General features: G+C 36.3%; 1 protein-coding gene across 2 annotated transcripts in view; it reads left to right on the top strand.

Moving 5' to 3' along the window:
* Positions 1-13,031, top strand: part of LOC118277080 (dipeptidyl aminopeptidase-like protein 6) — a 262,572-nt gene that overhangs the window by 137,393 nt on the left and 112,148 nt on the right. The window contains exon 2 of one of the 2 annotated variants that reach the window (XM_050696144.1): positions 2,002-2,433. The exons of the other annotated variant lie outside the window; for it this stretch is intronic. Coding sequence (XP_050552101.1) covers positions 2,164-2,433 — 270 coding nt within the window. The 5' untranslated portion in view covers positions 2,002-2,163. The remainder of the gene's footprint in view (positions 1-2,001; positions 2,434-13,031) is intronic. 2 annotated transcript variants of the gene reach the window in all.

Below are 13,031 nucleotides of genomic sequence, written 5' to 3'. Positions count from 1 at the left end.
AGTTGATAATTAATAAAACTCGAGTATAGTTTGTAACGGACTGAGAAATCTTTTATTAAAAAAGTTATAAATTTTACACACAGGTGACGCTAGTTAGTATAGAACATTATGGAATATTATTTTGATACCACAGAAAATATAGCCACCATAAAATTTACAATAAAGAGGCATATATATATTTAGACAATCTGTCTAACAGTCAACTTTCAGTAATTAAACTGTGAATAAAGAAATTTAATTTTATTAAGTTCTTAATCTCCGTCTGAGGTTTCGCCTGCGTTGAATAAAATTCCCGAGATTCCGAAGACTCTATAATATACTCCATACATGGTTCTGTAACAAAATATAAATGAATAATTATTTTTGTGTTGAATAGGGAATTTTTCGTAAATTATAAAGTAAGAAACATAAAAATAAAAGCAGAATAGGTACTATCGCAAGTATACAACCAACCAGTACTTATAAATAACCGTCTATATTTAGCGAGCTCCATAGAAACCATGTTACCCTAGTACCTATTCCTCGCAATTGACTTACTTTGCGTATATGACAGGTTCCTGATGCGGGGTAAAGGATGCCCCTCTTTCATCCCCTCTTTCATTCCCTTGTCAACGTCACAAAGGACTGTAACTATATTTTTATAGGGTGCGCCTTTTACGCGAATGGTAATCCTTCGCGAGCGATCATTCTTGATGATGTATTGCCATTCAGAACCTTTGGAACTGTTGTTGTCTGTTACAGAGATATTATGCTAACAATGCTGGAAGGGTGGGTCTTCATTTTGTAGTCGTATGTCGTTTTTAGATTTGGAAGATATGGGCTTTATGGAATGGGTTTAAGGTTTGAAAACGGTCTAAGTTTCTGAATAAAGTAAAATTAGTAAAAGAGAGTAACTTTAGTTTTCTTGAATAATTGCATTGAAATAAATTCTAAAAGTCCAGAACCAAATATAATAAACGACTTTAGGTACATATCTTTATTACTATAAAAATCTTACATATTCAAATTAAAAATATTTCCTCAGAGTAGTATTCAAATTAAAAAATATTTCCTCAGAGTAGTTTTAAAGTAACAGCAAAAAAATATCTTCCAAAAGTATTTTAAAGCTAAAACTCTCGGAGCGAAGGACCAAAATTCACAATTTCATTGACGGAACGCGCGACAGTGGAAAAGCACAACAAATGGGAAATAAATTCCGGGTTTTTTTCCCGACGATATCCGACCGAGCACCGAGTCCCGATGACTGAAAGGTTCATTTTTTAACGCGCAAACATTTTTACCCGCGGTTTTGGCTCCGATGTAATTTCATCCCGAAACGTTTGTTTTATTGCTACAAATTGTGGATTGAATTTAAATCCGTGATTTCATTTATCCGTTGGGGGAGAATTAGTTTTCTTAACACTGAATACATTTGGGATAATCAACGTAATTTGAGAACTAATTGGCATAACTAATTTTGGTATTCAGATTGTGAGAATAATTTAACTTTGGGGAATTGTAAACCGAAAATGATTAGGGAGTTAATCTAAATGAACGTACTGTGATAGCTTATTGTTAAGTAAATTGTCAGAGACGTACATAGGCGACTTAACTAGACGTGAAGTTCGCCAACGATGACAAAGGACAAACAGCCATCAAGACTCCCCGGAGATGTCCTCAAACGTATATCACAAACTACGGTAATTACCCCACTGACAGTGTTATTACCCCATTTCAGTAGTACACCTCATTACCCTAATTCTCCTGAGACCTCTGCCAAAAGGTACTAAAATAGGTCTTAAATTTTGTCCTAAAATAAAAATGATGGTTGGAACGACCGCGTCGGAAATGTTGTTCCGCGAAATTAGTTCAAAAGGTTCACTTAAAATTATTTTTAGTGGTCGCCTCAATTCATATTTTTGCCTTTTCCAAATGTTAATAGGCTTTGTCACTTTAAAAAGTGTCCATTAATGTCCATTTTCTTTTTTTTTTCAGTAGAAAATAAAAGTAATTGTGTTTTAGCGAAAATTCTCAAATATATATTTTGACTATTACAAAGTAAAAATACATTAGTGAAAAAAATCTATTTGACTATCAAATCAAACAATATGAATTAAAAACCTACACATACAATAAACAATTTCCAAATTTAAAGTGTCAGTGATAAGTGTCAAAAAATCCAAAATGGCGTCTTCTAACGGCAAAGAGAGTGCTAAAATGACAGCATCCATAGACAGTTTGAAGTTATCAAGTAAGAACACGTCAGTTTGTTCGTCAAAACACGCGTCATCAGAGTCAGTGTTATCAAGGAAAGATAAGGAATGCTTGCAAATGCAGGAATGTAAGAAGAAGTTCTTGGCTATGGAGCCACAGATTATAATAAGGGATGAGAACGTGGTGCTAAGGTCCCCGCCACAGAAGAAAATTGTGATGCCGCCGACGATCAATGCGGAGGTAAGTGTTCAATATTTAAATAGGGCAATAAGAAGGGATGATTGCCCGCGGTTGGCTCAGGTACCTACTACGGGTCCTGCCGCCCTGGTAACCGGTTTTCGCAAATGGATGTTTCGGAAAGTTATGCTTGTGTTGGTAATGGTGAAATTTTCAATGCTTTCCGTTTATATTTTTGTTGGTAATGCTATAGATGTAATTTGGTATTCAATTGAAACAAGGACTCAATAATAGCTATGGATTAATACAATATTCATAGAGATTTACTTACATTAAGAATTCAAGATGGTAAACAACAAACTCATTGTCTGTCGATTTATATGCGACACTAGCTGATGCGCTGCTTCGCGTGAAAGACGGACTTTGTGATTAATGAAAGTACCCCTTTGTCAATAATAGTTCCATCTAAATCGGTCCAGTCATTTAAGAGATTACTCGGCACAAACAGACAGATATGTTTTTTTTGTGTATATCATGTATCGTATATATATTCATATGCATGCAGTAACAAGCGGTGATATCAATATTATATATCGACACTCCTATTTTATTTATTAGTCAAGATGACTGACATCTTCACACCTAACTTAATATACCTACGTTTTAAGCCCCAAAAGGATAAGACATAAGATTTGACACAATTCCAGACTCTATAAACAATGGCATAATATAAAAAGATTCTACACAGTCTCTAGCTTTTACAAAGCCCAACACACTCCCCACTTTCACATTACAGTACACAGACTCATCCACCATTTATTGTCACAAAACTTATGTTTCAAACTTAAATTGTCTTACACGACCCTTGGGAACTAAAGTTACGTAACTTAGCACTAATCCCTGAACTTCACAGTAAACTATTACGGACTTATGTATATAGTAAAGAACTTATTTTACTGTCGGTTATCTTACGTGTGTGTAGAATTGAATCAAAGTCAAAGTCAAAATTATTTATTTTAAATAAACTAGGAAGGCACTTTTGAGCAAGCAAATGTAATAATATTAATAACGTCTGTCTGTCGGTCAGTCCTCTAGTGAAGCTATTTGCTCGTTCCAAAGCGTAGATTCCTATGGAGAAAAACGAGCAAGAAACTCCATAGGTTACTCTTTTCCAATCAGATTCACAATACAATTCATGGTTACATTGTTTCGATTGCTTCAACTCTGTGAGAACAATGTAAAACTAATATTCAGTCAAAGCGATAGGAAAACAAAATCAACGAGAAAAAATTTAAATCTTGTATAAAGCGTGAACTGTGTAAACAGGCATATTATAAACTGTCAGATTATATTGAAGATAAAAATGTGTGGCAGCATGTTGGTCCGGCTCCACTGGACACTCGCTCACACTAGACAATGCTCTAATACGATCACTAGTTACACGTTAAATTAAAGTATTAATTTATTCCAATGTAGTCTAGGGATCCTGTGGCATCAAGCAGTTATTTTTTGATTTGAAGAATTAAATTAAAGATTAGTTTTTGTTTGTATAGAAGCATTATTTCAAAATTGTGAGTGTACATATGTGGGCACTATGTTTGAAACAACCCGCTCTATTTTATATTCTAACAAATTGCGTTTTATTGTCCCATACTTTTGACGTCGTATTGTCGTTACATTGTTCCTACATCTATATACAATAAGTAAAAGATCAAATAATGTATCAGAGAAATTGTAAACGATGAAGTTTCTTGCTCGTTCTTCTCCATTCGAAGCTACACTTTGGAACGAGCATCTAGCTTCACTGACAGACAGACTGACGGACAATTCAATTTGACGTTTCAAAAGTGCCTAATTTAGGATTAATTGAAATAAATGCTTTGACTTTGACTTTGACAATGCAGTCTGGAGCTGACCAATCCCAGTTGACAGCGAATTGTCGTGATGTTACTCCTAATGATGATTTATTTGCGAAATTATTGTGTAAAGATCGATTAGAAATCGTTTATGGTTTTATGAGAGATACATGTACCCTAAACGAGAGCGCATTAGAGCGCTCTGATTGACCGGCTCATAATTACCAGTACCAATTGTAGTCGGAATGAAGCTGTTTGTCATGGTATTCTCATGCATAAATATGTTTTTTGTTTTTTGAATAAACTTGCCTAACACTAGGTTGCTCTTATATCAAACGTGCGTTTACAAACTACTCGAAACAACATTTATAAATGTGTTTAGCTTTGGATCTGTGCGGGAATTGAACCCGCTACACGTTGCACGACAGCCAACCCAGCCACCGCACAAACCGTGCAAACAAACTCCACTCTATCGATAACACCAATTAAAAAAAAACACACTTCACATAGTCTTTGTAACAAAAGCGAAATTATCTACTTATATCGACCTCATTAAGCGCGTTTAAGATCCCTCTGAAGTCCCATCAGATCAGGGCATCAGGATTCAACTTGTAACGTAAATCAAGGAGTTTTTCCGATATTAGGGCGCGCCCCTCCCCAGGGCCGGCGAGCTGACGACGTGAATCTTAAGTGCGCTTAATCCCCACTCTTCTGAACCGGTAGTTACTTAGCCTGAATATTAGATGTCATTCCGATTGTGATCCGATCTCCGTTAATCCGTTTATTTATTTGAGCGGTCTCCTAACGATGATTTATTTGCGAAATTATTGTTACAGGTCGATTAGTAATCGTTTAGGATTTTATGAGAGATTGTTAATATTTAGAGGTATAATTGACAATTATAGTACACATCTTGGCAACACCTTTGTCATGGTATTCTCATGCATAAACAGGTTTTTTGTTTTTCACAATAAACTTTGCTACACACTAGGTTTATCTTATGAACATAGGTGCGGTTACAAACATACCCGAAACAACAATTTATGAATCACGCAAAGCTTTGCTCTGTGCGGGAATTGAACCGTCTGCTATGTTATGTGGTAGCCGGTTGCCTAGCCACTGCACCACCCATCTACGTACCTTAAAAGAGGTAATCACATAATGTTTCTTACTCCTCAATGGTATAAATTGATCTGTACTTACTTTACAAAGGGTGACCAAGATTACACTAATAATTTAGAAGACAAAACTATTCAACTTCAAACCAAAGATACAATATTTCAGAACTATTTTTCTCAAAATAAATACTCCCAATCCCTTTTACCGATACTCCAAAAGTTCCAAAACCTAGTTTCAATTCCCCCGCCCATCTATCTGGCCCACATCGCTCCAATACATTGCAGTGCCCAGACACTTGACTGACGTGAACAAAAGCCACATTTTGGCAACACCTCGCTGTCTACCACACCAGACTGAAGGGTCTATTTCACAATATCTGGGTAACCACTATATATCAAATGAACATTATTTGTATGAACTATCTGTCATATATATGTGAGTAATAGTGGCCTGGAGGTTAAAGACGTCTGCTTTTTATTGACAAGTTCGAAACCTGTGAAATACTAATGTGACTTTTTCCTGGCAAGTGCCAATGTGAGTTTATTAAGATACATGTAATTTTTAAGATTATTTAAACGTCAATGACAAAACGGTGAAGGAAAACATCGTGAGGAAAGTGGGCTATATTTTCTAATTATACCCTTAAAATTGCTAACCTGTCTTAAGCAGCGTGGTGATTAATACTCAAACCTCTTCGTGTGAGAAGAGGATTCCTCAGCAGTGCTCACTTATATGGGTCCTAATGATGATGATGATGATTTATCATATAAGTTTATTCGGTACTTAGGTAGAAGTGTTGAAACAGGCGTTAGCGTGGCATAAGTTAACAAAACATAACTTTAGCGAATGTTTATTTTGGGCCATATTTCCATATAGTGGAAATTGAACAATAATACGGTAACGCCTGCTTTTTCTCTCGTCTGGTATATTTTACGTGTTGCTGGGTAAACAAAGATTTTTTCGTACAAAGTGGATTTTGTTTCTCTTGAGCTACTGCGGGTGTAGTTTTAAATTTATGTTCCGGGATTTTTTCTTTTCGGTTTTCTTTTTCGACACAGATAATTTTCTGAGAATAAGTATTTTCTTCACTTTTTGTTGTTTTTCATATAAATAAATATCATACCTAGATAGAAGAAAGAAATTCTTCAAATGTTGATCCGAATATAGCTCCAGAATATTCAGGAATAATCCGAAGATTCTTCGAAACTAATTAATCATTTTTTATCTTTCGTACGACATATTTCTGCTAAAAAAGCTTTTAATGTCTGAATCTAATTTCAGTCCTTTTTCCAAAGGGTATAAAAAATTCCATTTCGCACATATTTTTAGGCTGAAATAATAAAGACCAAAAAAGTTACCGTACAGACAATTTGTTATTCAATTATTCTGCCGAAAATCCCTAAAATGTCACTTTTGTTTTAAAACAAAGAGTACCACCATATTAAGCTACTCAATCCGGAGTATGTAAGACCTGTACTTCTGTAGAATTAATTGCAAGTATTTACGTAACTTTGCAACGAAACAATTTAAAACAACATTATCTCCACTTTGCAGACATTTTCCGCAAATGCCGTGAGAATGTTACGAACAAAATAAATTATTCCGTTGTTCTTCAAAATAAGACTATATTAGCATAGCAATTAGGTTACTTTCACCTTTTAAGGAGACATATTTAGACTTGAGTTCGGTGAAGTATTTACTTAATTAAATACCTTTTCAGGATTAGATTCACTTAGGTATTTTCGTAAAGATATATATATATATACTGGAATAAATCTGTACGAAACGGACTCACTCGCTTCTAACTAATTATACTACAGCGTCTATTTATTATCAACCCAACCCAAAACTTACACCTACTTAAACTCAAACAAATTATGTCACAAAATATTTCACTTTAAACCCAAAACTATTTTAAATAGAGGCGACACTTTCGACCCTCATTCCCAGCTATAAAACCTGGACTCCAATACCGTAATGGACGGCTTAACTGATTAAATTAGGCCCTTTTCACAACGCGGGAGACAAGCCGTGTGCCCCCGCCTTAGAATTTACCGAGCCAAGTTTATAGCATTACCGAAAGATATTCGCGTCGCTTCGTATTAAAATTGGTGAATTTTCATAGGACATTTGTGAGAGAATTGGTTGCTAAGATTTTGTACAGCGACGTTTTAGTGACCCAGTTGGGACTTGCCTGGGTTTTGTCAGAGATTTTAAGCCCAACTTATAATGTACCTTGTGTTTTATGGCTTAGAGTGTTTATTCAACTGAAGCTCTGTTTTAGGGTTCTTGCTGAGGAAGGAACCCAACCAGTTTTAATAAAGTTGCTGCCGGGTTAACTACTCATTTACCTGTACATAAATTAGCTTTACACAGGGAAATTAGGACCTTTTGCTCGGGAGCGTCATAAAGGAAAATGTTTTTACGGATATAAATTAGATCATTTCTTTTTAAATTGTCTACCGTAACTACTAAATAGTTTATTGACGCAATTACAAAGATGTGTTTATTTGAAATTAATATTATTAGGATAACAATGTTTTATTTGTAAAATAAATACTTGATAGAACTCTCTCAATCGTAAACTTTTGATACAATTTTATGTATTTATTTTGGCCCTGTGACAATCCCCTGTCTAAAAAGGAATGGTCATATAGATACGGTATCTAGATTACCATTCCTTTTTCAATAGCTTTTTCGTTAGCGGTGTAAGCCAAGTAAATACAACTAGTTATTTCACTAGTAATGCAACATACATACATACATACATACGAGTAGTTAGTGACAGGCAAACATGCAATATTATTGATGGAGGAAGTAGGTACCTGCTAATGTACCGCTAATGACACACGACTTGTGCTAAGGAATTGGCTTCACAATCATGAAGGTTAAGTGGCAAGCTCATTTGATTGTAATTTTTGAACTAGGGCCTTGTGATTGTGGAATGAAGTCCCTGTCAAGATTTTCCCAGTAGGTTACAATATGGGGTACTTCAAGAAGGAAGTAAATAGGTTTCTTAACGGTCGGTAATGCCCCATGTGTTGCAAACGGTATCATAGACTACGGTAACCGTTTTCCATCGAGCCGTGTTCTTTTTTACAGTAGTTTCAGCGTTATTGACGGACAAACATCCAAAAAACATAAATGGCCCAATAACCCTTCCCAATCTTCCCAAACCCTGATTCGCCAACAACTCTTAAATTCCTAACCCCCAAAATACACCAAACGCCCCTGGTGTTTCATTTGTCCATGGGTGGCGGCGATTGCATACCATCAAGTGATCCGTCTGCTCGTTTACCGGCTTATACAATAAAAAAAGAAACCCAGCAATCACAATTAAGGACACGGAACAGGGTATTTTCTTTATACATTCTTTATCGCTGTAAACCAAAACTCGTGAAGTCGTGACGTGTCTCCGAGGTACAACGTCATCGAAGTGTCAAACTTATGACAGCGTCACAAGTTTGGCTTGATGTTTTATGTATTACACATTGATTGGCGATAAGAGTCCCTGTTTTGAACCACGGTACAGGACTGGTAAATAAAATATTACAGTGTTTTGTAATACATTTGAGTTTAGATTGAAAATAGGTTGGGTATTTCTATTTAAGTTTTGAAAAATCCTGCCTTATAAAAGCAGAATTTTCTATGACGCTATGTCTAAAGATCGCAGACAAGTCACTGACAATTTTGAGATTGCTGCTATCTAGCCCTCGTGTCGTACTAGTGGCGTTTGGTGGCCATTAAAGGATACGACCAAATTCACTTTAAACGGCAAATATTCACTTATTCTACAATGTTTTTATTAAAACCGTTGCCCCATATAAGATTTCCTCCTATGTCGTGGGTGTGTTTAAAAACATAAAATTTCACATACACATAACACCCAGACCGAAACAACAATTTGTAGATCACACAAAGAGTTGCTCTGTGCGGGAATCGAACCGGCAGTCGGATGCCCAGCCACCACGCCAACCATGCTGTCTTCTTTTCATATATTCTTCATATTCTATTTGCTATTCATCACTACATTAATCCTTTTTTTAATAATAAAGATCTCGTAACTCTCATTTTGCTCTGAATACAATTGCGTAACGTTTAAAAAAGTATAAAGCAAGCTCAGGTACGACGTACGATGATCCCATCGAGCGTGGGGGGGGGGGATTGTAAAAGTCAACTGGAGCTGCAGGCCGCGGGCATCGGAGCCCGCTGCCAATATTTTATGGACGCATTGCATTGGGACGTTTGTGTACAGATACTGGATCGTGCATGTGCTTGGAATTAAGTGGAAAGAAAATGGACATAATATATTCTTGCCTTAAATACTATATTAATTCGTCAGTAATGGTTTTTAAAAACCGGTTAAGGTTTCTTAAGTTACTATAGTTGAATGAGGGATTCAAAATGGACAATAGAACATCTAACAGTATTTTGTTTTCTTTTTAAAAACGTTGCCTCACACTAGGATTTTCTCCTGTATCGTGAGTGCGTTTCGTATACATTAACATACAATTTCACATGCACATATTCTATAGATTATGTGGCCTATTTCATATGACACACTAAACTTATGATAATTATGTGAAAAGAAAAAAAGAAAAGAAAATACGTTTATTTGGCACGGACAGGAGTCTACAAATATTTAAAGTTATGAAGAAAATTAAAAAAAAAGTGAATACAAGAAATTAAATTATTTGCGCCTCACTTATGGCCGTCCGTTAAGTGCTTATTTAAGTCGTAGTCTAAGTCTCACTTTGCGTTTTCACATCAAACACAAAACTACCAATACTATTATTTTTTTTTAAAGTTGCCCCACACTAGGATTTTCTCCTGTGTCGTGGGTGCGTTTACAAACATACAAGTTCACATGCACATGCACATGACACCCAGACCCGAAACAACAATTTGTGGATCACACAAAGAGTTGCTCCGTGCGGGAATCGAACCCGCTACCCGTTCCGCGGCAGCCAGTTGCCCAGCCACCGCACCAACCGTGCAGTCATATTTCATTTTCATACATAAAAAATTTACATAGCAATTCTCTTCAAAACAAACTTCACTTCAATTAACCTTATCGCTAGCACCATCCAGCTGTAAGCTATCTACATCAGTGATCGGTACGAACTTTACGTAGGACACGTTACAACACGCGGGGATTGTGCAGTAATAGTGTAAACTCAGCGCAGTATCGGTCCACGGTACTTTGTGTACTATTGCTGTTGTTGCTACGGGACTGTGTATTGCTACGGGACTCGCTATTGCTGTGTATTGCTATGGCATTTGATACAACGGAATGCATTTACCAAGAACGAAGTAGATGAAATGTTTTGTGTAATGTATTATTTTTTTATTGTAAGTATAAGTCGGTGAATGAGCATACGGATCACCTGATGGTAAGCAATCGCCGCGCCGCCGCCCATGGATACCCAAAACACCAGAGGCGTTACAAGTCCGTTGCAGCCCTTTTGGGGGTTAGAAATTTAAAGGTTATTGGATAAATGGGCCTTCGGTAACCTCACTCACACAAAGAAACACAACGCAAGCTGCTGCCAGAAGCTAATGTGTCATAAAAGTTAATGAATGTAGAAGAATTGGACAGGTATGCCAAAATTGAGTCATTTGGCATCCTTGCCTCTTAACCCACACAATTAAAGCTATAGCAACATGTACCAAATTTTTCTAGAACCTAGCATTAGCCTACTTTCTACCAAATTATAACCTACCTACATAATAATTGTGCCTTCTTACTTTAAACACCACCTGCCCACAAATCAGTACCATCCAATTACTTGCAACCTCTCCCTCCAAGTCCCATAGAGGATCTAACAAACCATGGCTCGCCATGACAAGGCTATTGATTGTCAACCTCACCAGGGACCTTATAATTACTTCTTGTATACAGACAACAGCACATCAAAATACCCTAAACTGTCAATAGACTTTTAACTTTATCATTTTGCAATAAAGCTGAAAATCGATTGAAGCATTTTGATATGCCAGGGTACTTTGACATGCTGTCGTCTGTAACATGGAACCTTATAGTTCAATCTATTTTCAACCCTATTCCTTGGCATATAAAGTTGAGATTCTATGTACTGGTCTCTGTGTGTAGACTGTAGCTCTGATGGCCGATGCACACAATATGATCGGCTGCCTCAAACACGGCTACACGTTTGATTAGTTTGTTTGGTACGCTAGTGTATAGGATACCTAGGTTCAAGGAATACTGAGGTTGTAATTTTGGAGCTATATACCTAGAGATAGAGTATGTTTGAAAGTGGAATATTCAGTCTATCTTTATATACATAGTAATTGGTGAAAAGTACTTAGAAACGAGTGGCGATTTTTAAATCTGTATTTTTTTTAACATTGCCCCACTGAAGGATTTTCTCCTATATCGCATTTACAGACAACAATTTGTGAATCATATAAAGAGTTGCTCCGTGAGAGAATTGAAACCACTACACGTTGCGTGGCAGCCAGTTGTCCAGCCACCGCACCAGCCGTGCAGTCAACTAAAGTCTAAATTAAAATTATAAAATCTCGGCTTTTCTTTCTAACATAGCACTTTGAATCAATATTCGGTAGTTTAACAACAAACACTGTCAATTTACACAGTGGAAAATCCAACCAAAATGATCTTCTTACAATATTTGGTCCTTACAAACAAAAAGGACCAAATCAAAAATAGACAATTAAACGAAACAAAATTCCTTCAAACAAAATAGTTGACAAACAATACAAGACAACGATAAAAAATTTCAGCTCACACGCAAAAGGTCTTAAGCACGGGCTGATTAAAATTTAAAAATCGACTTTAAGACCCCATATTTTCAAGGTCGTTTTTCGCTTTTGAAGAAAAACTTCCGCTTCATAAGACCAGCCATAATGAGATTCTTCCCGCGGGCTTGTGTTTGAGTATTTTCTTTGCAAAGACTGTGGCCTTTTCATAATATGTTATTTTTACATCGAGCCTTTATTTAATGGCCGCCTTTATTCGTTTTTATTGGAAGAGGATTACGTTTTGTACCGAATACTTTCCCAACCTTGGATTTATGGGAAATTAAAATGGATTTCCGTGAAATTAAAATCCGATTGTAATTTTTTTTAAATGGGTTAATTTTAATTGTTTATTGTACGAGTAATAAGGGGTATTTTTGGAAAATTTTGGAGATTTCATGTACAGGTTGTTAATTATAAATCCATTCAAAAAGGAATGTTAAGACTGCATTTCAATAAGTTATAGAAAAAAAAAACACAGAAAAGCAATGGATTTCTTAAAAAAATAAAGTAGTGTTCTGTAAAATATTTTAAATGTAATAATTGAAACAACGTGTACGTTGTGTTTCGTTGTGTGAGTAAGGTGACTGGATAATGATGGACTGGTGAATGCCCAATTACCCCGAGGCCCAATTACCCCTGTTCCCAATGTTCCGAATCACCGATTCCACAAGAAACCAAATTCCTAAACCTTCCAAAAGGCCAGCAACGCACTTGTAACGCCTCCTGGTGTTTCGCGAGCGGCGGCGATTGCTTACCATCAGGTGATCCGTCTACTCCTTCATTATTTTCTTTCATCACAACCCGCAACACAAAACAAAACATATACCCACTTAATAATTTCAAAAAGTTGTTTTTAACTTGCGAAGCCAGCGAAACGTTTCACATTGAACAATTAGTTGAAGC

The sequence above is a fragment of the Spodoptera frugiperda genome, chromosome 10 (genome assembly GCF_023101765.2).
Source record: "Spodoptera frugiperda isolate SF20-4 chromosome 10, AGI-APGP_CSIRO_Sfru_2.0, whole genome shotgun sequence".
NCBI lineage: Eukaryota > Metazoa > Arthropoda > Insecta > Lepidoptera > Noctuidae > Spodoptera > Spodoptera frugiperda.
This window is presented reverse-complemented; position numbering and strand designations above follow the sequence as displayed.